The 24,666-nt window shown below is 45.1% G+C and overlaps 1 protein-coding gene and 1 long non-coding RNA gene across 4 annotated transcripts in view; one reads left to right on the forward strand and one right to left on the reverse strand.

The window, feature by feature from the left end:
- The window catches only part of EPC2 (enhancer of polycomb homolog 2), a 38,011-nt gene extending 33,501 nt beyond the window's left edge, over nucleotides 1-4,510 (reverse strand). For 2 of the 3 annotated variants that reach the window (XR_009277760.1, XM_058840080.1), the window contains exon 1: nucleotides 4,141-4,510. Coding sequence is in view for 1 of the 3 variants with exons in the window: in XM_058840080.1 (XP_058696063.1) it covers nucleotides 4,141-4,293 (153 nt within the window). In the remaining 2 variants the exon portion in view is untranslated. Of the gene's footprint in view, nucleotides 1-3,931; nucleotides 3,954-4,140 lie in introns of those variants that run through there. The other variant, XM_058840081.1, reaches the window with a different exon arrangement.
- A 97-nt stretch (nucleotides 4,511-4,607) lies between these two features.
- LOC131579722 (uncharacterized) lies at nucleotides 4,608-6,901 on the forward strand. The gene is made up of 4 exons (XR_009277761.1): nucleotides 4,608-4,683; nucleotides 5,460-5,522; nucleotides 6,082-6,296; nucleotides 6,508-6,901. It is a non-coding gene; the product is annotated as an uncharacterized LOC131579722 (long non-coding RNA).
- Nucleotides 6,902-24,666: the final 17,765 nt, after the last annotated feature.

The following is a 24,666-nucleotide window of genomic DNA, read 5'->3' on the forward strand; positions in this document are numbered from 1 at the left end:
CAAAGCCTCTCGTTTGTAAGGAACTTTGAGGGTTCAACCACAGGTTATGAATGCACAGCCCACACACAAACATCCAGTTAAGAGAAGACTCTGTCCATGTGGGAAGTGATTTATGTATATTTGTGTTTTTAAACTCAGACCTAAGCGCATCAGACAGCACCAGCACTTCTGACCAGCAGCTTATGTGAATCCTCACACATTTGATACTCTCCCAGTTCTCTGTATCAGAGAGAAATATTCTTTGTGGATATTTTTGCTGATACAATTTAACAGGAAAACCAGGACTTGTGCAAAGCTAAAAGCTTCCTGCTTTGAAAGGAGAATGAAAAAGTTGTTTCAGGAGCATCACCAGCTCCAGGATACCTCGAAGCCCGATGATGAGCACTTCAAGTTCCAGCATTACAAAAAAGGAACTGAATGAACCAAGCAAAAAAAAAATCAAGTTAACTACTTCCAGCCGAAATAATCAGAACTGAACGCTGTATTTAATGATTAGAGAAGGCTCATCCCGAGGTGATCCCTGCAGAGCTGGGAAGGAAAGTCCCTTCCCACGGGTACGGTCTCAGCATTTCTGCAGAGTCAAACCACGTCCTTAAATTGCCATTCCTGCGCTTTTCCTCTCTAGCCTCAGGCCTGTGATGCCGTGCCAAGCTGAACTGGAAATGAATGGATGTTCAAACAAGGATTGAGATGAAGGCTCAGACAGCTCTGGCCAGGCAATCCCGGGATCACCCATTACCACCACATTTTCAGCTTCCTCACACCTCAGGTAAATTGACTTCCCAGAGCCTTCCGTGTGAATGTGCCTCATTATCAAACAGGATTTCACCTCACAACGTGCAACTCAGCAATCTCCAATTATAGGTATTCAAATAAAAACACACTAATGTGATAAGAAACAAATCCAGGGCTTATCTGCTCTGCAACTTGCTCCCTTTCCAGTCAAAACAATTCATTAGCATTAGTAAATAAAAGTCTTACTCATCAGGAAAAAAAGCTCAAGTGTCCCTGCTCAGTTTCTGAATTCCCAAAAGGACACCTTCCTGCTTCTGCTCCAGCCATCGCTCTCTCACGTGAGTTTAAAAACAAACCCACACAATTTGCTTCCTCAGGTTAATTTAGAGTAAATTATAAACATTTGTAACATAAACATGCTGCAGAAGAGAAACCTAATTCTTTCACAGCTGGAATCTCCAAGTGAGAGAAATGAGCTGCTGATTTGTGAAACGCTGCGAGTGGATATAAATCTCTGAGATACTCATACAGAAACAGTTCCAGAATATTCATCAAAAATAAATGGACCAAAATCTGCACTTCTGTATGTACAAAAGATCAATCACCAACTAATTAAATCACATGTCTGCACCAGCGAGGCTGGGTTGTAAAGAACAGGGCAGACGTGCCACTCAAGCGTTTTAAATCCTGCAAATCTGTAAATAATGATGATTTCCAGTGGAATATATCCCGGAAGGTGCTGTCTGACCCCATGACAGTCCTAGAGGGTGGCACCGGAGCACAGTGGCGTCCCGGGGCCAGAGGAACACGAGGTTTGTGGCTCTGAACAGCAAATGGAAAACAGCAGCCACCCTGAGGCTTCAAACAACTTTCACTCGGGGAAAAAAGGCCTTGAGACACCCTAGAAATTGAGGTGGCAAAATGAGTGTGCAGAGATTTCTCTCTCCCTCCAAAAAGTCCCTTTCAAAATACATCAAATCGATCACAGCAGTATTTGCTATCCATTAAAGCTGTTTAGGTATTTCTCAAATATTTAACTACTGTCATCCACAATAGCCATTCCTTTTCATATCATTCAAAAAAAAAGTACAATTAAGAATTATCTGTGCTACACTGGGAGAAGGACAAGCCATGAATGAAACCATCACCACATGGTAATGATCTGAATAATCTAAGAATAGCAGTTTATAATCTTGCCTGGCTGATGCATCTCACACGATGTTTATATATTGCTTCAGTCATTTCATTTTGAGACTATTACATAATATATCAAACAGAGCCACATGTCAGCGCAGAGAAAACAAACCTCACTCAGAAAAACAACTTTTTAGGACAACGCTAAAGTAGTTTTATTGAAGTGTAAATCTAATCTTCTCAATAATTTAAGCAGCCCATAAGCAGCTTGTTTGCTCGAACTATTACAGCAATTTTCTATTAACAACTTTATTTTAAACATGATTTATCAAAATTACAGCAATTTTTAAGAATTAGTTTAAATATTAAATGGAAACACACCACTGCAAGATAGACTTTAGAGGCTGAGAAAACCAAATTAGTCTCCAAAATTGCTTCATTAGTACCCCAATGTTGTTCCTTTTAACTACAATCCCAGCTTTTAGCAGAGTTACTCTTGGGGAATTCCTGAAGTTTTGATCCCACTGTATCATACACAGTAAATTAAAAAATAAAACCCCACCATGATAAGACAGAGGATTCCTTTTAATGCCAACAGTCAGGTGAGAAAAAAAGCAGTGAGGAAAGCACGGAGCCTCCTTTGACAGCTGTAACCTCGGAAAAGCCAATCCACAGGCACAGAGGTTTGGCTGAGGCGGAGACACGGATTCATTGAGGAAATTCTGGAGGGTGCATTTACTATCGGCTCTGCAAGTACAGACACATCAGGCGACAGCCTCTGTCTGAGCTTACACAACTCCCAGGAGCACAAAATAAACCTTACTCTTACAGAAAAGTGTTTGAAGATCGGCAAGACAAAGCAGTACGTTTGGAGGACACCAGAACTGCAGGCAAGCGTTTTCAAAGCTATCCCACTGCTCACCAAAACCCCCAGAAACTTGTATTTACCTCAGCGCACAAAAGCTCTTCCACCCTTTAACACCGCGAGCGGAACACACATCACACATCCACGCTGAACACTGGCTGGTTGATTTGGAAATAACATTAAAGCTCCAATGCTTCACGCAACACGTCCAGCTGACGCCTCGGCCATGCGATGCACACCAAGCAGCAGCACAAACCATCGGTGTTAAATAACTCCGAACAGCACCAGGGGTGGCTGAAGGAACAGTCACTGTCCCACACGGGGACAGAAACACTGTCCCACACGGGGACAGAAACACTGTCCCACACGGGGACAGAAACACTGTCCCACACGGGGAGCCAAAGCTGCTGTGCGGCCCTGCAGCCCCACATGTGCACCGTGTGTGTGTGTGTGTGTGTTGTGCCCTCAGCCCCACATGTGCACAGTGTCTCTACCAATGTACCACACGTACCAGTGTCAGCAGGGACTGACAGCGCCCCAAACCGCGACACGGAGCTGCCGCCGGGCTCGGGGACACCCGGCCGGAGGAGAAGGGAGAAGCTGGCCCGGAGCCGCTCGTTCCCTGTGGAGTGGCACAGCACAGCACGCTGCACCCAGCGCTTTCACGCCGCCACCGCCTCCCCAGCTCCAGCCCGAGCGACTTGACAGCCACTCACAACAGGCTTGGCAGGAGTAGTATCAGCTTTAGTCCACAACGCGCCGAGCACCCCGAGCCGCTCCGCCGGGCCGGCATGCCGAGCCCGCTGCAGCACCCCGGCATCCCCAGCCGCTCCGGCATGCCGTGCACCCCGCACCGGCACAGCCCGAGCCCGCTCCGGCATCCCCGAGCCGCCGCTCCGGCATCCCGGCTCCGATACTCCGCCGCTCCGGCACGGCGAGCCGCCACACCAAAGCCGCTGCGCCGCTCGGACATCCCGAGTCGGCTCCGGCACCCCGAAGTGACAATCCGAACTGACACCCCGAGCACGCTCCACCGCTCTGACACCCCGAAGCCTGTCCGGCAGCCCGCCCCGCTCCGCCGGGCCGGCGCCGCGCTCCGCCGCTCTGACACCGCGCTCGGCTGCTCCGCCACCCCGCTCCGCTCCGCGCTGCCGCCGGCCCGTCCCGCCGCCCTCACGCCGAGCCCCCCCCGCTCACCCGCGCCCGGGACGCGCAGCAGAAGATGGCGGACGGCGGCAGGGCCCGCTCGCGGCGCCGGACCGCGGCTTACGCTGCGCCGTTTGCGCAGCGCCCCGCGCTCCCCGCGGCGGAGCGAGCGTAGCGCGCTTGGTGAATACCGGCGGCCGGTTCCCCGTGCGGGGGGTGCCTGTAAACAATGGTGCCCCCCCTGCGCCGCGCTCCCTTACCGATTCTTCCTCCTTCTCCATCCCCGTGGGCATCTGCGGCACGGCCCGGTTGATGGAGACGCAGTCGTTGAGGTCGGGCATGTCCTTGCCGCGGTAGATGGGCAGCGGTTTGGCGGCGTCTAGCGCCCGGGCGCGGAAGGAGAGTTTGCTCATTGTCTCCCCCTCACAATAACACCCCGGGGCCGGGCGGGCGGGGGGGGGGGGGGCCTTCAGTGCGGCCTCGCCGCCGCCTCCCAGCCGCTCCCGCGCCGCGCCCGCGCCACCATGGAGGGTCCCGCCGCCCCGGCGCAGTTCCCGGCGGGGCCGCCCGTAGCCCGCAGCGCACGCCCCGCAGCCCTAGATCCGCGCCGGGCTCGCTCGGTCCGCTCCCTGCGCCATGGCAAACATGGCGGACATTAACCACAGCCGCTCGGCCCTCCCGGCAGCCCGCGCGGCGGGAGCGGCGCTGCGCGCGCAGCCGAGGGCGGGAGGCTGAGGGAGCCTCAGGGAGCCTGAGGGGGGCGGCGGGAGCGGAGCACGCCGAGCGGCCGGAGTGAGCCCACAGTGAGCCCACAGTGTTCCTGCCGGGTGCCCAAAGTGTCCCCACGGTGTCCCTGCAGTGTTGTGCCCGCTGTGTGCCCACAGCGTCCCTACAATACCCCAGCAGTGTGCCTACAATGTCCCCGCAGTGCCTCCGCTGTGTCCCCACAGTGTCCCCGCTGTGTCCCCACAGTGTCCCCGCTGTCTCTCCAGAGTGTCCCTATATTGTCCCCACAGAATCTTCCCAATGTCTCCCCACTATGATCCCCATAGTGTCCCGGCTGGGTCCCCACTGTCTCCTCACAGTGTCCCCACAAAGTCCGCACCGTGTCCCACATTGTTCCTGCTGTGTCCCCGTTATGTCCTCCCCGTGTCCCCCACAGTGTCCCCACCGTTTCCTCTACAGCATTCACTCCGTGTTCTTCACAATGTTCCCTCTGTGTTTTCACAGTACCCTGCAGTGTCCGAAATGTCTCCCCACCATGTCCCCACAGTGTCCCCACTCTGCCCCCAGTGTCCCCCACTGTCTCCTGATAATGTCCCCACAGTGTCCCCACAGTGTCCCCACTCTGTGGACAGACCAGCGGGTTTGTCTCCTCAGCGTGTTGGTCAATGTGGGCTTAAAGCGTTCCAGCCATGAAAACATCAGGAGGGCTGACACAAACCAACATGTCAGAAACAAAGTTGTACCTGCACAGGTTTGTTTTATTTTATTTTATTTTATTTTATTTTATTTTATTTTATTTTATTTTATTTTATTTTATTTTATTTTATTTTATTTTATTTTATTTTAATCACAGAATATTTAGGGTTGGAAGGGACCTCTGGAGACCATCCAGTGCTACCAGGGTCACTTGAAGCAGGTGGGTTTGGAATGACTCTGGAGACTCCACACTCTGCCTGGGAACCTGTTCCTGTACTCTGCCACCCTCCTGGAAAATTCTTCCTCGTGATGAGGTGGAATTCCTCATGTTTTAGGAGTTTACTAAACTCCTCCATCATGCTTTCCATCTAGAGCAATGTCCTGCAACTTGGAATTTAGTAATCCCAAATTCTCACCTGGACTGAGCCTCAGTCTTCTGCCCATTCAGAGCTTCCTGCATAGGTTGACATTATTCTGCAAAACCCTTCATCAAAGACCCTTAGTACCTCAGATATCTCCTCATTTCCATTTTATTTTCACACCCTGAGACCAAGGAGCTGCTTCTCTCACCTCCACCTTAGAGCTGTCACAGGAGTTGTCAGTGACACCTTCTGAGACAAACTGAAACTCTTACTCCAAACTTCACTGTTTGGATCACTGTGCCAACCGTACATAATTCCATTTTTTTTTTTTTAATTAGAAAAAATTAGGTTTAGTCTCTGAATTGCCTTTTATTTTTAGTTACCTGTTGTGTTTTTTATTTATGTGGTTTTGTATAGAAAATGCAACTGCTGTTCGTGACAAGCACATGATTTACAAAATGAAGAGTAAAGAATCGTGTCAGCTAGAGAGAGAGAAGGAAGATGAAACAAGCACAGGAATACACAGGAGGGAAAAAGAAGCAGCAAGAACATTGTGTTCATTAGCCACAGACCCAAATTAGCTTTGGAAAGAGATCTGGAAATTATATTAACTACTGCTATGAAAGCATCAGGTAAGTGTTCAGTCATGTGAGCAAATGAAGCTTTAAAAATATGAGGAAAGGAACAGAGAACGAAACTATGATAGACTGGACTTATTTATAATTCCCTTAGAGTATTTTTATTTCATAAGATAGACAATCCTTGCCTCAGATTCGAATTAACAGGTAAATATTTAAAATTTGTACTGTTTATCTTAGAATTTATAATTCATCACCCTTTTAGAAGCGGCCAAACTTCCCACACCCCAAACGTGTTTGGTGCCCCTAATTGGCAGCAGCAGAGGGTTGGCATTTCACAAGGTGATTGTGACACCGTCCTGCATGAGCTGCATTTTCCACCTGGATGCCATCAGCTGGGAGTGCTGAGGCCCAGCTGCACAGGTGACATCCCTGGGAGAGGAACACGCAGTTCCTCCTCAAGTACTTCCTCCAGCAGATAAAAGACACCACGACTTTCTGCTTCTGCGACAAACAGGCATTTTACACGCTGCTGGAAGACTTTTTCCCCCTTTCAGTCAGCACAGCTGAACAATAGATAATAACAACCTTTTTCCTTTGTGTGCATGTTCTGCTCTTTTTCACTGCTTAAATAAAAAAAAGTACAAAAATGAAACATATTTACCCTCCAGGTGGCTCTTAGTCCTAAACTCATCCCATTATTTTATTTCTACAAGCAACACAATTTTTTTTTAAATGATGCCCTGTAGGATACAGAAAGGTTTTTTCATGTAGTCAAAGAAGACATTGCACAGAGCTGAACATGGGCAGAACTAAAGTTTCAGCTTACATTAGTTTAGCTTTAAGCCAGAACCATCCATCTTTTAAGCACATAATCTGATCTCTTCCTCTTGTAAAATATTATAGGTTTTCTGAAGAGTTGTAGCTGTAAAAAAATTATGAGCTGTAACTCACCTGTAGATAACATAATTTACTTTTCATGCACAAATCAATGAAACAATGTCTCAAACAAAATTATTTGTTCAATAGCTGAATTCTGACTCATCTTCATAGACATAGTGGAATTGAATATGCACATTTGAACACTGGATTGACCCAAAATCCTCAAATTTTATTTAAACATATAGATCAGTGGAAATGTCAGAGCTGTATAGGCTCGGGGGCTTTATCACATCCTTGCTTTTGGTTCTGCTTCTCCATAGTGACATTTAACACAAGGAATCCTTGTTCTCACCATAGCTGCCTAAAGCCTGGGATATTTCTGGAGGTCTTTTTTGCAGATTTATCCTGTTTATTTGTTGGTTTGGTGGGGTTTTTTTTCCTAATACTCCCTATCTCACTGCATTAATCTCCAAGCCAGAGCATCATTTATGGATAATTATCTCAGTGTACACTATTGCAACACAATCCAGCAGAGGAGCATGTACTTCTTCTTTACTCTGTGTGTTGTTACCTTCTAAGTACAAAAAGTAGTTAAAAAAAAAAAAAGCTCAGAGTGCAGAAGCAGAGATTCCAGAAGTGATAATATCCCCTGCCAAGGCACAGTGCTGGGTGTCCAAAACCTTCCTTCAAGGTGTTAAAAGAGAACTGGAATTTTTAGGGTGCTGATGGCTTGACTGAAAATACACACAAATAATCAAAATATGAAGTGTACAAAGAATCATCTGCAACGTGCCAGGCTCAGAAGGTGCAAGTGGGAAAGAGATGCTGACAATCCACATCACCAAATATTCCCGGTGTCGCTGCTCCTGCTGTTGTAAATCCCAGATTCCAGCTCTTTATAGAGGGGTTTGATCTCATGTTTAAGCAAATCCTCACTAGAAGGAAGCCTGAAAGTATCCAGGAGCTGGCTTAGTAACTCCAGCACAAGGGAAAGTGCTGAGCTTTCCAGGAGATCCATGAATGGACGAGGGGAGTCTTTTTAAAGGTTATGAAGTCCTTCTTTCTCCCTGTGTCTGAGAACTCTGATTGAAGTGAAAGGAACCTCTGTCTTATTCATTTCAAAGGGGGTTTTGTCAGGAAAAAAGAGCTTGATCAAAGTAGCCAGCAAGCATGCTTAGTGCCTAATGCTCAGAGTTAATGTATCATTCCCAACCATTTCTATTTCCAGTTATTCCAGGGGTTTAGGGAACTGGCAGCTGGAGCTTCCCCTCGAAGATCACCCAAACCTATCAGCCAAACCCTGAAATCGAGTATGGAATAGCTTCCTGGGAGATTTAAACCTCTGAGTGAAAATTATAAAAGTTGAAAATGGAGTTAAAATCTCAAGCCCAACACCAAAAAAAACGAAATAAAAGAGCAGCTATGAAAATAGCAGATTCCCCAAATTACAGCAGGAAGGGACAATGATGAAAAGCAGCAGGAAGCTCCTGATTTGAGAGTTTTATATCAAAACTATTTGTGTCAAGAAATAGGTTTAAAATGAAAGGGAATTGTGCTTTGTGTGTGGAGGTTACCACAGGCATCGGGAGCTCTTTAAAGGAACCTGCTGCAGCTGCTTCCTGTGGTATAAAATCTTGGATTCTGACTCAAAAGATAAATCTACCCTTGACTGGGCTCTTTTACAGCCCAATTCAACAAGTGAGTTAACAATAATGCAGATATGAAACCAGAGGAATTTGGTTTGGAATTATCAAGTAAAACCATTGGGCACCTGCAGGAATGCAGCTCAAACCCACAGAAATCTGGGGTTTTACCACCAGGAAAAAAGTTAACTCTGCAATGCCACGACCAGTGAAGGAAATAATGATTATGAGTGGAGCTAAAACAGTATTGTTAAAATCAATACATAATAAGGATGGTATTTATGCCCTTTAACATTGGAAAACAAGAGTAGAGAGATTTACTCAACTGTTACTTAGAAAAACATAGCAGAGAAAAATGAAAACCAAGTTTACAAATGTATGCAAATTTATCCCAAAATCTCACACCTCAGAAGGCAAATACAAGATAATTCTTTATTTTATTTTTTTTTTAATCAGTGTGTTTTGAGGAGCTGGAAGCTCTCCAGCTTGTGTCAAAAAATTAAAGCAACCCCCATCCTGCACCTTAAAATATCAACAAAGTAAGACTCATGGAGCATTGAAAACTGATTTTATTTTTATTCAGATTTCAGAAGCCAGAATGAAGGACTTGCTATAAAGGGGACACTGGAAAACTCTGTCCCAGAAGTAAGAGATGCTCCCTTTCCTCCTCAGAGCTTGTAGTTCTGCTGGATTCCAGCACAAGAGTAAAAGTGCTCTCTAAAAATAAAATTCAAAAATCTAAAAATAAATTTTCAGGCAACTGTAAAATCATAAAAATCACAGAATTCCAGAATGGTTTGGGTTGGAGGGGTCTTTAAAGGTCATCTAATTCCAGCCTCATTCCATGGGCTGGAACACCTTCCACCAGATAAAAGCAAGAAATTAGGAAATACACCAGGAGTACCTTTTATAAAAATGAAGCCCTAAAGCTAAAAAAAGCACCTAAAAGCTCACCTACAAAACCCCAACAACTCCCCCTTGACAATTGCTGTTTTCTGGATTAATGGCCTGAATATAACAATTTTTCTTTCTGATTCATAATGGCAACATTTTCCCTGCCCACCTTGCTCTAAGGTTGATGTCGTTGCTTTGTGCCACTCTGGAGTGGCAGCACCCACTGGAGTGGGAATATTTGATGTTCCACTCAGAAAAAACCCTGCAAACCCCAAAAATCTCCCCAGCTGGGGTAGAACCATTGTGAGAACCATTTCCTGCTGTGCAGAAATAACCCAGGTCTCGCTCCTGGAAGCAATTCCCCTGTCCCAAATTGCTGGTGCCAATTGGAGTCAGGGGGTGTTTCCATAGGAAAGAAGGTTTTACTTTTATCTGACTGTGCTGCAAATCAGAGGGAAGCTCCCTGTCACTTGTCTGGGAGCAATGTCACCTGTACTCCCCCATTTTCCTGCAAAATGGGGCTGAAAGCCTTCACAGCAAAACCAGGATCTCTCAGCAACGTTGCTGTGCATCAAGAAACACAAATATTTGCTGGGCTGCGAGAAGAGTCAAAAGGAAAATGAAAGTGTTTCCTTGGCAGGGAGGAGTGGGGACAATGTTTGCAGTGCTCTGTGCACACATTTGTAATAACAAAAGGAAGTTTGGAGCTGTCGTGGGGAGTTATGCAATCAACATGCAGATTTAAAGATGTATTCAAGCTTCACTTTGCTGTACTTCCTTGTCAAAGGGTTTTTTAAGAAAATAGTGTAAAAAAAGACACTTTTACTGTGCAGACATCAGTCACAGCAAAGCTGATGCAGTATTCCCACTTCCAATTGCCATTCATCCCCGTTCATTGAGATCTGCTGCTCCAGGTACAACCAGATCTTCATAAATACACAAATGCTCTGAAGAGCTGCTCCAGGAGAGTCACACCTTTACAGCAGCTCCTGCTTCCTCAGGAACAGCCGTGCTCAGCTCCGGAATTTCTCCTCGAATAAACACTCCACAATGCTCCCTGAAAAGAAGGGACATGACCCCTTGGTGCATGCAGCTATTTTGTGCTTTTTGTTAAGAAACTCGGTGGAAGGAGGAGCAGTGAGTTTGTTCTGGAAGCTGGAGAAGGAATTTGGACAAATTTGGAGTGACAGGACACAGGGAATGGCTTCTCCCTTCCAGAGGGCAGGGTTAGGGAGGATATTGGGAAGGAATTGTTCCCTGTGAGGGTGAGGAGGCCCTGGCACTCACTGCCCAGAGAAGCTGTGGCTGCCCCATCCCTGGAACTGTGTGTTCCTTGTGTCCCAGACCAGAGCATGGACAGGGCAGGAACTGCTCATAAAATTCCTCTGAACTTCACTAAGAAAAAAAGGAAGAAACGAGGGAAAAGTGAGAACTGAATTGTGGCCATGAGGTAGAGCAGACAGGGTGAGAGGGCACTGGTGAAAGTGAGGGAATGGTGATTCCTTCAAATCAGATTTCACATGTGAGTCTTGGAAGCTTGAAAATGAAAATCATGGATTATTCAAGGGAGTGACAGGATGAGAGGACAAAATTTTAAGCTGTGCCAGGAGAGGTTTAGCTGGACATGAGGAGGAATTTCTTCACAGAAAGAGCGATTGGACCTTGGAAAGGGCTGGCCAGGGAGGTTTGGAGTCCCCATCCCTGGAGGTCTTAGGGAAAGACTGGATGTGAGAGTTGACAAGGTGGTGATCAGTCATAGGTTGGACTCAGTGATCTCAGAGGTCTTTTCCAATCAAATTAATTACATGGTTCTGGAATAGTTGTGGAATATTTGTGGTTCTTAGGGCACTGCAAACACCCAGCTTCCAGAAGGCCAGGTCCTTGGGAAGAGGCAGGATTTATGGGAGAGCCAATGCAGAGAGGAGCAGGAGCAGCTGAAAGCTTCAAAGAGAACTGAAGAGGTGCCCAAACCACGTGGGGCCATTTCTGTGGAACATCCCGTCCCACATCCATAGGTAAATCAGGGAATGTCACAGGCGTGATGGGAATTTCTAACCCTGAAATCCTAAATAATCCTATGAGATTACAAAGAAAAGGCATTGGTGCTTCTGGCTATTCCAGGTATAGGAAAAAAAATCTTCCAAGACAAAAGAATGGCTGGCTTTGGTAATGTTTCTGCAGGTACCTGAGTTGTGTCACTAATTAATCATTCTTGGAAACAAAGGAGAAATAAAGGAGTGGAAAATAATGCCATTATATAATAGGAAAATTGCATCAGAGTTTCATTCTTCAATTGAAAAAAAAATGCCAGTGCAATAGGTAGGTTTTCAAGGAGCCCAAATTAATCCATTCCCATTTTCCCCCAAGTATTCAGTGGCTGCTTGTTAATTAATTTCTTTGCACAGTTCTCTTGATTTTAAACACACAGATATTTTGTGAGCTTTTCCTGAAGCCACAGGTTAATCCTTTTGAGGAAGATGATCCATAAAGCTGTGAGGATTTGTAATCCCAACCTGTGTGGATTATCCAAACTCCACTTGTAAGGTACCAAGCTTAAGCAAACAGTGACCTCACATCACCTGGGACACATTAAAATATTCCAACTTGGGAAGCTGTGGTTCCATGCCCAGCTTTCCTTTCCTGCTGGCACCTCTTTAATAACCGGTTTTGTTCTGTTGGAAAGGGAGCAGGTTCTTCCCGTGACAGGACAACCACAACAAGGAGCTGTAGGTCTTGGCACACCATGGAGTTATGAATTTCCTAAGGAGCAGCTCTCAGGTCTCCATTCCTGTGGGAGAGACTTGGTGATGTTTGAGCAGCACCTCCAGAGCTTTTCCTTCTCCCCAGCTCAGGATGGGAGCGGAGCCGTTGGCTGCTGCGGCGTCAGGAACTGGATCACGGTTCCATGGATGCTGCTGTGGTTTGGCTGCAATTTGCCAAATTGCAATTTGCCAATCTCATTTCTGCATTTGGCCTATTCCCATGGACACATCATCATTCAGAGCATGGAATATATTTAATTCCTTTTTTTTTTCCCCTCTTTTAGCCATACCTGTAACGTGTCAGTGCTCACAGGGCTCATTTCACTGCATGAGACAGGGAGGAGCTGGAGCTATGGATGCATCCAACCAAACCCTGTTTCCATCTGCCATGAAATTGATAATCTATAATTTGTTATAACCATCCCCACCTCAGTTCCTGCTCTTCCTTTCAATATAATTTCACAGCTGTTTTGTTCTAACTATTTTTGGAAACAGTTTTATTTACATTGCCTATTTTGTGTTTAGCTTTAAATTATAATTTCAGTAAATTCCTGTTATCCTCATTCAGGGAAAAATGCCCCTGTCAATATAAAGAGCCATATGGTGTCAATTTAAAAGATTCAGCACAAATTTGATATTGGCACAGGAATCAAGCAATGTAAAAAAATCTTTGGGAAAGGTCAAGTTGGTGTCAGCAGTGGCAGAGCAGAGGCTGTGGTGACACTGAGCAGTGTGGGTGGTGGTGGCATCACTACCTCCAGGGGGAATTTGCTACTCCAAAGCCTCCCAAAAGACAATATTTAAAATTAATTTATAAATAAACTTTAGAAAACAAGTCTAATTTCATGTATGTCCAGCAATCCCTTTAGGTCTGTTGCTGACAACATAAATTCATGTTTTAACTCAGAATTAACAGAATTTTTCATTCTCTAGTTTTGCTTTGACAAGGTTGCAATATAAATCTTATCTATATAAATCTTATGTGCAAACTTTCCTGAATGTATTTTAAAAGTATCTTATTTAAGCAAGTGCTTAATTCGAGCATGACATGTGATTTGCCAAACAAACTTATGACTAAGGCAACATGGAGTGAGTTCAGTAGGACCAAAATTTGCTCCAGTGTGATTCATCAATGAGTAAGAGTGATGCTATCTGGAGTTTTAATCTAAGCACAGATTTGAATAATGACCTGAATTTTTTGGAAGAGCAGCTAGCTAAGCAAGAAAAGGGGGGAAAAAATCTGTAAAGAATTCTGGGCTTGATATCACCACCTATTTTCAGCTGTATGAGTCAGTGAGCCATCACATGGATTTGCACAGAAATATCAAAGCAAATCCCACTTCAAACCCACACTACTTCCCAATATATCCCCTCACTCATCGATCCCAGCAAAGCAGGGAAAGTCTGTTTGTCTGAAATAAAAGAGAGCAGGGCTACAGGAACAATGAACTTTCTTAAAACAAAGCCCCTAATTTTCTGTGAAACTCCTGCCCAGGCTGGTTTACTGAGAGGAAACAGGCAGGCCAAAAGTGCCACTTGCTGAGCTGCCTTGGCTTGCAATGCCAGATGTGCCCAGCAGTCTGTGTTCTATCACCAGCTGTTCAAAACAGCTGGGGCCGTGCTCTTTATCCCTTCCAGGACCCATCCTCTGGCCAGGGGGAAATCTGCTCTCCATGGGCCATCAAGTAGCTGCAGGGCTGGTGAAATTCCATCAGCCACTGGGAGATGCTCCACCCAGGGGGAGGAGCCAACATTCCTACCTGGATACAATCTGAGGCTCAGAATGCCACAGCAGCCTTTGCCACTGCATTCCCTGGGAGAGGAGCCAGCATTCCTACCTGGATATAATCTGAGAATTAGAACACCACAGCAGTTCTCCACTGCATTCCCAGGGAGGAGCCAACATTCCTACCTGGATATAATCTGAGGCTCAGAACACCACAGCAGCCATTCTCCACTGCATTCCCAGAGGAGAGACCAGACCCAGCTACACCACTGGACCTCCAGAGGAAAACTGCCCCTTTGTGCAGGATCCCTGACTCTGACAGTGCCTTCTTGTCCTACTGCATTGTTATTTTCATTTTCTAGTACAGACATGTTATTCCTATTCCCATATCTTTGCCTGAGAGTCCCTTGATTTCAAGATGATATTAATTCAGAAGGAGGTGTATTTACATTTTTCCATTTCAAGGGAGGCTCCTGCCTTCCTTAGCAGACACCTGTCTTTTCAAACCAAGACATGAGCTCGATCAACGGAGCCTTTCTGATGTGTGCAGAGACCCAGGGAGGGAAACTGTTTTGCAAAACTGCAAAAAAAATTGTCTAAACGGACAGAGATGGCAACATGTGCAAATATTCTTCAATAACAATGATTGAGAGAGCTGCAGCTGCCATGCAAAACGTGAAATCCAACACATTTCTTCAATATTAGGAGCTTATTGGGATATAAATGTGAGCTGCCTCTGGATGCAGGGGAGGAACATCATTTGCAGTGGTTCATATCATGAGACATAAAGGCAATTACTTGCTCGAAGAAAACATAACTCAGTCTGTTATGGAAGAGTTCTGCTAAGTCCCATCCCAGCAGAAGATGCTTTCATAGACTTCCATTTTTTTCCAGAACATTCTGCAATGTTTTGCAAGTCTCTACCACATGTGAGGTCCTCTGGAAATTAAAAGAGGGATTTAGGCAATATTTTAACGTGATATTCAGAACTGCAACATTTACACACTGGAAGATGAAAAAACCAGATAGTCATGTACTTTTATTTCTTTCATTGACCAGAAAATCCTCTGTGGATTGGTAAATCCTGCCACCTTAGGACATCCTACTCTTCTCCAGTAGTTTATAAACCCCTATAAATGAAGATTATTAGGATCTCCCACTATAAAGAGGATTTAGCTGTGAATTAACAAGCAAACAATGAGGAGAAATGGAAAATGGCACTGGGTCATCTCATTAGTTGGCAAGGATCAGTCACAGGTTGGACTCAGTCTTGGAGATCTTCCCCAACCACAGTGATCCTGGGGTTCTGTGATTCTTCCTTGCACAAGCCGAGTGTAAATCTTTTGCTGTGAGTTCTTCAGTGCCAGATGGACCAGAATGGGTGTTTGTGAAATGGTCAAACACAATGAGAAATTTCTGCTTTAGGGGAAGCTCCTATTGGGAAAGTGCTGCATGGCAGAGTGGGATCTTAAATCCCATCCATTCCTACCCCAGCCATGGGGACACCTTCCATTATCCCAGGTGGCTCCAAGCCTCGTCCAGCCTGGCCTGGAACACTTCCAGGGATCCAGGGGCAGCCACAGCTTCTCTAAGTCCCAGATCAGGGTTCTGTGGTGTGGAGAAGATGCTTTCAGGACAAAAAGAGACTCAAAGCCCTCAAAAGATGGGAAATGTGAGGGAATACCCGTGCCATGTTATTCCAGGACAAAATGGACCATGCCACGCAGATTGTTTAGGAAGCAGCTGGAGCTGCTGTTGGGAGGAAATGCAAATCCATTTTCTCTGACTTCCATGGCAAAATCCCACCCTCAGCGAGGGGCACATTCCTGCAGGGGCTGGAAATAGGAATGGCACAGGGAAGTCAATCCTTTGTGCAGAGGGCACAAACCGTGCGGCACAGGACCTTATGTGTGTTCTTGTACAACAGCACTCATTTTATCTTCCTTTCTTTTATATCAATATTCTTTATTTTGCAATCCAGTGCCACATACTAATTCTAGTTCTTAATATAAACATTGTGAAAATCAAATCAAATCTGACTGAAACAAGCAACAAACATCCACACACTTCAGTTGATTCCAGCAGGAACACAAGCTCCAAGTATGGCTCAGATGATCTAAAGGTATTTAGGAGAGAAACAGCCATGTCCTGCTCAGACTACTGAGAAGTGCAACTCCTCCTCCTCAAACACCAGGGGTAACAAATCCCCCAACCTGGCAGCCAACAGCTGCCCAAATGACCAATGATTGGAGAAACAATCACAGGGAGAGAGAGGAGGGGTTGTGCCTGGCCTGCTCCGAGGGAATGAAGGCTGGAGAGGGATGTGATTGCTGGCAGGAGAGGGAGCAGTGATCACACATCCAGAGGGAGAGGCTGAACAGCTCTCAGAAGAGATGAAAACCATCGCTGAGGTTGGCAATCAGGAGATAATTCTGCTGTGGGGTGATATCCCAATCAGAACAACAGGAGGAAAAAGTCAAATATGCTCTGATGGAGCTTAAAAATGTCTAAGGATTATTCAGTGCTCTGCTTGGGGACACTGGCTGAGGCTTCCCCACATGCAGAGCCCTTGCACCACTGTTTTGGGGCTGGAATTTTTGGGTTTAAGCAAAACATTTTGGGCTCAGTGATGCAGAAAACAAGCAAGGTCTCCTCCTGGCACCGGGAGCCAGAGCTGTGGAGCAATTGAGAAAAGCAGAGCAGTGAGATCGAAGGGAGAAATAAATTTCCAAAGTCTCTGGAAGCCTTTGTGGAACGGCAATTCCATTTTCATGGAGCATTTAAGCACTGACCCAGACGTGTGAGCAGGGAACTGTGGCAAGAGTCCTCGCCAGGGTGGGTGGGAGCAGGGTAAATTTAGCTGGGTTTGTTTGGAGATCAGACTGTGCTTCTCACACTCTGCTGAGGAGATGCTCTAGAAAAGCTTCCAAACACCCCCGTGTTTCTGAACTCTCCCAGAAGTTGAATAGGTGCAATTGTCTGCAGGGCTGAAGGAAGAGTTCTCTCAGACTTCAAACAAAAACGAGATCGTGCAACTGGAGCTAAAAGCAGCAATTTCTGAGACAAGAAAACTTTGAATTCATGGTTATTTACCTGATATGATGGGTCTTGATGCCTTTCTCCATCACCACCAGCAGCTGATTGAAAACAGCCTTGCTTTTTAACTTTCCTTTTTCTGAGAAGCAGAAACTTTGAACCATTTTACTCTTCCTTTGGTTCCAGAAACAGACAGAAGGGAACATAAACTTCTGATCAGCAGTGCCTTACCAGGGCTTGGTTTTATTGAAGGAAGAAGTAGAAACAAACTTCTTTAAGGATTAAGAGTTAGAAATTAGGAGGTCTCTAACTGAGGGAAATTTTTAAGAAGTCTCCATCTTTTAAGGATCATTTAAAAAAACCCCATGAACTACTCCATGGACCTGATAATTAAAGGCCATTTAATTAGTTACAGCTCTGTAACATGTTATTAATCACATGTGGGAAGGCACTGAATGTTGTTCATTGAGGTCAGCTGACTGGTGCCCCAAAAGCTGCACTCAGGGAGCCTCCCCTGATGTCTGGGATGAAGGGATAACCCTGTTTTCCCTCTCAGCAGGAACAAGTGGGGCTGAAGGAAGGGAGCACAAACCCCATCTTTTCTTTTCCCCTTTTCCAGGGTGGGAATGTTCCCTCCTTGGCCTGGCCCAGCTCACACTGAGGAATCTCCTGGCTCTGACAGCTCGTGGAACAAGAACATTTGCTCTTCTGACAACACTTGACATCTCTGAGATGTTCATCTCCTAAAAGTTTTAGGATCCAAATCAATAACCTATTCAACTTCCCTTTCATTCAGTGAATAATTGTGCTCATTTTGCTGCAGGTCCAATGATCCTCTTCACTCACTCTTGCTGTTTAACCCATGATTTTATGAGATACTTATGTCATCCTTATCAGGCAGTTAACAAGAGGATCCCTGTCAATAGCTAATGGCAGCATCTTCCTCTGGAAACTAATTAATGGAAGTGCAGCATTCCTGTCCTTTGGAATGTGGCTCAGTTCAAAGCTCTGGCTAACAAAGCACGAGAAATCATTACAAAATATGCAGAGGTGCTTTGGGGTTTGTTAGGAAATGTCCTCTGTCCTTTGGCTATTTAGGAATTGCTTAATATTACCTTTTAACAAATGAAACTCTCTCAGCCTGATGTCTGGAAGGTGTTTTTAATCTCCCAGAGTGTCCCACAGAGCTTGACCTTCAATGTGCAGAGAGGTTTTCACAAGGCTGAGGCCCCGACCAGGTGATGGGAACGTTCCTGCCACGGGCACGGACACCTCCCACCATCCCAGGCTGCTCCAAACCCATCCAGGAATTCCCAATTCCCCAATATCCCACTGGATCCTGCCCTCCCTCGGTTTGGAGCCATTCCCTGTGCCCCCCGTTCCTGTGGCGCGCAGGATGCAGCGCAGGCACAGCACACAGAGCTCAGTTCGGGGCACAGCCGTGATAACATCTTGTTGTACACATTCCGTAATTAATTTTAATTTACTTAATTAAGAATCGAGTCTTTGGGGAAGGAAGATGAAAAAGTTCCTTCATAAACTGACAATGGGCAATTGTTCCCAGCTTCTTATCCTGGAGGCACGGGGGATAATGGGAGCTATAGAAATCCTTGGACAGATTGATTAGATGGATGTGATAGGAATCCCCCAGCACTTGCAGAGTAATGGACACCTCCTTGCTCTTCCCTCACCATTCCCCATCTTCCCAAGGAATTCAGCTCGGGTTCAAAACATGGAAAAATTAAAATTTCTCACCAAAAGCCGATTTTCATTTGAAGATTCACAGCTTGGGATGTTACCGAAGTGGGCATGGATTTAACCCTTGCCAGAAAAATCAACCAGAAATTAAATCAGCGGATGACAGAAGCTTGGGAAATGATGTTAATAAAATTCAAATGTGGAAATTCCCAATACTTTTCCCCAGCATCCATAAAAATAAAATGATATAAAAGAAATCCAACAGATGTAGCATCATATGGAGCTCCTTAATGGCAATGCTCAGCCTTGCAAAAAAAGATTTACAGCCACAGTCACTACTAAAAGTTGACATTTGCATTGAATAATTCATCATTTGCTGCTTGCTGGGCTTTGTTGCCTTTCTTTTATTCCTCAGTGATATCAGCTCTGCTCTTGGCGATGCCAATCAGTTCCAGCAGATGCAGATATTTTGTTGTTACTCCCAAAGCTTGACTCTGTTTTTAGCTAAACCCGGCTTAAATCTGCCCTGGTGAGGACTCCTTGCCTGCCAGATTTGATTTGCACCATTACCGGGCTCCAGCCTAATTCCCCCACAAGCATTCCAAGTATTTTAACAAGGATCACATGTGCCTTGGACATTCCTCACATTAGGACAAACTCCTTCCACCCCACTCTCTGTACGGATGCAGCTGAGGACGCTCCTGATCCGAGGATAAAAAGTGTTGGGAACCACACCTGGACCCAACATCTGGACAGAAAATTCTCGAAGTGGCTGCTAAAACAGGACTTCATGGGCAATTTTATAAAAGTCATTGACCCCTTGCTGTTTTTAGGATGGCAAAAACCACACTTGTATTTCCATAAATCTCCTAAACTTTGCCCAAATTTTTAAAATAGATTTTAAAAATTTATATAGTAATTTTTGATTTATTGTCGAACACTTTGTTGTTATAACCAAGTTGTAAATGACAAAGGTTTATTCCTCCCCAATATCCCATCTGTTATCTCCTGTTTCTTATTTTGGTTCATGAAACTCTTAAGGCCCAGAGAGTTAAAGATTCTCCTTTTGGTCCCAATTAAACAAATGAGGGAGAGGAGAGGAGAGGAGAGGAGAGGAGAGGAGAGGAGAGGAGAGGAGAGGAGAGGAGAGGAGAGGAGAGGAGAGGAGAGGAGAGGAGAGGAGAGGAGAGGAGAGGAGAGGAGAGGAGAGGAGAGGAGAGGAGAGGAGAGGAGAGGAGAGGAGAGGAGAGGAGAGGAGAGAGAAAAGAAAGCAAAAGAAAAAAGAAAGGAAAAGAAAAGAAAAGAAAAGAAAAGAAAAGAAAAGAAAAGAAAAGAAAAGAAAAGAAAAGAAAAGAAAAGAAAAGAAAAGAAAAGAAAAGAAAAGAAAAGAAAAGAAAAGAAAAGAAAAGAAAAGAAAAGAAAGAAAAGGAGTAAAGTTTTATTTTTCAGCTGTAAATCTTCCCCTTTTCCTCGGAAGCAGAGAGCTCAATCCCACCACTGAGAACAGATAATGACAACCCCCTTTGTTATTTTTATGACTTTTTCTCTCTCTAGAGAAAAATCATTGAGAGAAGCAAGAACTTATTTTCCTGGAAGTGAAAACGAGCTGTATTTCTGAGTTCAGAATTGCTTCTCCTTGGAAGAGGCCTCTGAAGATTGTGGTTTGATGAGACAGAAACTTCTGAAGTGGGATGAAGGAAATGTCTGGTCCAGAATCCTGTTTGGGAAGTTGGTTCCTCCCAGCACAGACCCTGCAGCCCATCACCTGCTGTGGGTTCACATGAAGCAGAAACCAGCTGAGTCGAAATTCTGTGCTTTTGTGACCCAAAGTATCGATTCCTCGGGTGTTCAGGGAATTATCAGTGAAGAACTTTCCTTACCTGCGCCATGGATGTGGATGTGGCTGGAAAAGCCTTTGTTCTCTCACCCCACTTTGTTCACCACCCCACAGCTCAGCCCAGGATCACTCACTGGCATCAATTCCTGCCTGGAATTTTGGAACTCTTCACCCTGTGCCAGCGCTTCTCTTGCATTTCACACAGGAATTCGTGTTCCTTTCCTGCCCTGCTTCATCCAGTGTAAGTCAAAACCCTTCCCACTTCCCAGATCTTTCCCAAAGCAGGAATTTCCACACAGCACTGATCTAAATATAAGTTTTTTTCCCAGTTCTAAATCCTACCCCTTATCTCCCTTTGGGACAACACTCAATTACAGACAAACCCTTATCTCGCAGCAGGTAAAAATGTGGGAGATGGAATCTCTGCAGGATCTTCTTCTTCCACAGGGGGGATTCCAAATCAAATCCTGGGTTTTTTAATATTTTTTTTTTTTTTTTAAACAGAACAACAAAAATGACTTTGAAGTGTTCACAGCCAAGACCTGGCAGAGGGAAATGAGGGCTCTGAGTTTCAGATGCAAAGCCAATACAGAGTCCCCATTCCAGGCTGAAGGAGAGGTGCTGATGCAGATCACACCAGGCTGGTGGGGATTTCTGGGAGTTGTCCACTCAGGCAGCATTTATGGCATCACCACCAACCCAGCCTGAGGCTGCCTGCGAGTCTGAGCAATATTTATGGATGTACAAGAGCATGGAATTGCTCTTTGTCCTTGGGAGCACGAGGATAACCAGACACCAGGAGCGGGGCAGGAATGCTTGGTGGGGCTTGGAAGTCCCTGCAGCTCCCAGGTTCGTGACCTGGGGATAGAGAAATTTATTTTTTGTAGGATTTTATTTTTGGTTTTTAAGCCTCCAGGTGTTTTTCCATCACTGACTGGACCCCGGTGTGAACGGTGAGTGTGGAACTGAAGGATCCATTTGGTTTTTGGGACTCCTGGAAACCTCATGCTTGGAGCACTGGGTGTTTTTGGGGGAATCCTGGCCCTTGGAGGTGGAGCTGCTCGCTCAGAGGGGTGGGATGGGGTGGATGTGAATGCCTGGGATGAGATCCTGGCTGCTGTGAGCAGGAGCCTCCACAGCCCCCAGCTCCCCGCACTTACCCTTCGGAGGCGGCGCCGACGCCGTGGCCTTCCCGCAGCGCACAAACCATGGGCAGGCAGTGGCATTTGCAGGCTGAACTGGGAATTCTCTTGGCTCTCATGGATTTAACTCAACCTCACAGCTGTGGGTTGCTATTTTAATTCCACAGCGGTGCCCGTGGCCCCGTTTAAGAGTGGGCATCCCATCGTGGCATGGAATAATCCGTCGGAAGACAAAGTCCCTGCCCCGAAGAGAACAGCACAGGAACTGTTTTTTCTGGTGATTTAATCATAATATTGACAACTTTATCAAAAATTACAAAACTGATATTAAAAAAATTCTCTAATTCTTAGTAAGACTAGAATGGGTTTTTTTAAAAAATAGAAAAGCACTTTTATGCTACGGCTCTTCTGGAATTCTCACATTACAACCCTACATAGCAAAATACAAACTGTAGCTAAGAAAGGTAATTCAGTCCTAAGGTAATTCAGTCCACCACGAGCCCTCTAATATCTCTAGACCATCAAACTCAGGGACTCCAAAAGGATATCACATGACTCATAAACCTTCTGCAAAGATGATTTCGGAAAGACCTTGGAATTTGAAGTTCCTCTTAACCCCTAAAACCTTAGACTGTGAGGATAACAGACCTGGGACATCAGAGGTGGGGTGGGTTGTTTGTTTTTTTTTTTTTTTTCTTTTTTTTTTTAATTATTTTTAAACTATGTGGATATTTATTTATAATTTTTTTTTTCTTTTTTTTTTTTTGCAGCTGATACCAGCCAGAAAGTTGAAAATACGAAGAAAATCCCATTGAAAGAAATGAAAATATTTTTGTTTCGTTTATGGCGTTCACACAACGCACCGTAAAAAGAAAAGAGGAATATTTCCTTTAATTTGAACGTCATCTGAATGACTCAACCACATTGTCACCCACTTTAAGCAAAAGAAAGCATAATAAATAAATAAATAAATAGACAAGCATATGCAACACTTTACATCCTCAAGGAATCACGGCGTTCCCTAAATCTACCGAGGTCCTGATCGGCGTCGTGGGCTCGCTGTACTCAGCCACTTTCGGGTGATTGTGCCATGTTAATGACAAATCCAGTGGTGATCCACTTTCCACAATGGAGTTTGGATTTTTTTTTTTTTTGTGGTTTTCAGGGTTTTTTTGGGTTTTTTTTTGTTTTTTTTTTTTTGTTTTTTTCTCCACCTTTTAAATATAGGAATTCTCTCTTAAATTAGAAAGTAGGCAAAAAGTATTTTTTTTTTTTTAAATTTTCATTTTTAAGTCTTCTATTAGAAAAAATAGAGATTTATTAAACAAAAAATAATAAGGTAGAAAGAAGGGTTGGGCCTCCATCAAAAAAGTAGATTATGCTTTAATGCAAAGAGAAAGAAATGGCTCTATGGGCAAAATTCAAGTATGAGTGACCAGTTTTTTAATCGTAAAGTTGGTGCAACATTTCTTAAAATGTTACAACACTGCATGACCTGTAATGCTCACAATATTTACATTAACTGCTTACATGAAACCATAAAAACTCTAAAAGAGAGAGAAAAAAAAAATAAAAATCGGTATGGACTGAAACAAAACTACTCCTAGCACCCACATCAATGCCATTATTAACCGAGGAAATCAAGTGCACGAGAATACTTTACATAATCTTAGGGATGTAAAGTAAAACAGCGGGGAGGGAGCACAAACCTAAGGGCCAAGGGAGACACAAACTCAGCTCTGGGACACGAAGCGGAGGGAGAGGCAAAGGAAATCCCGAGGGAAAGGGGCTCCAGCGCTCGCCCACGCGCACGGATCGGGACGGGGAAGAGCCGAGGGCCACCGGGACACGGCGACGGAAAAACGGGAGCCCACGGGAAGGGCTCGGTGCGGAGCACGGAGGAGACAGAGCTGCCCGGCAGGGGCAGCGAGAGGAGCCCCGAGGTAGCAACACCGGCCCCGGCACACCCGGGCAGCAGGAGAAGGAGCCACGATCCGCGGGATCCTCGGGATCCTCGGGATCCGCCGGGGTGCTGATCACTGCCAGTCCTTAGCCAGAGAGCGACGGGCTCGGGGAAAGGGAAATCTGAGGTAAGCGGTGGTCCCGGAGCCAGAGGTGGGAGGTAAAGCTCCACCCGGGACTGGGAATGGTGAGCTGGGAGTTCCCTCGGGAAGCCTCGCAGACAGAGGATGCCACGGCTTCCGTCACCATCGCCACCGGCCGTGTGAAAAAGAAAAATGAAATCAAATGGAAAGAATGTTGTGCTACACTTCCGTTCGTTAATTTTATAATGGCTCATAGCTTTAGACTTTTAAATCTGTAGTGTATTAATTTTTTTTTTTTCTACATATGTTTCACATTTCTCACTTAATATAACATAAATAATTTGGTTAATAGATTTAACCTGCGCATTTCAGCCACATTAATATATATAAGAATCTGTTAATGGTATAAATAATTCTTTTTAAATAAAATAAATCTGATATGTTACATAATACTGATAAAAATTACTGTTGCTAATAGTTTTGTAAGCCACCCTTAACTTTTTTTTTTCTGCTTTAATACTGAGAGATGGATCCTGGGATTGCTTTTCCCAGACGCTGCGGAGCGTTGCCCTTTCATCCTACTGCCAAACCAAAGGTAATCAATAGCAATCAATCCTGATCACTCCTGAAAGCGGGGCCTCTGCCCCCTTCCGAGGAAACACCGTGTTAATGACGTTAGATAATTGAAGCTAATTAATCTAGGGGGTGGTTGGAGGGGCTCAACGTTACGGGGGTATCGACTCTTTAGTTCCTCAGGTG

Source organism: Poecile atricapillus, chromosome 5 (assembly GCF_030490865.1).
Source record: "Poecile atricapillus isolate bPoeAtr1 chromosome 5, bPoeAtr1.hap1, whole genome shotgun sequence".
Taxonomy (NCBI): Eukaryota; Metazoa; Chordata; class Aves; order Passeriformes; family Paridae; genus Poecile; species Poecile atricapillus.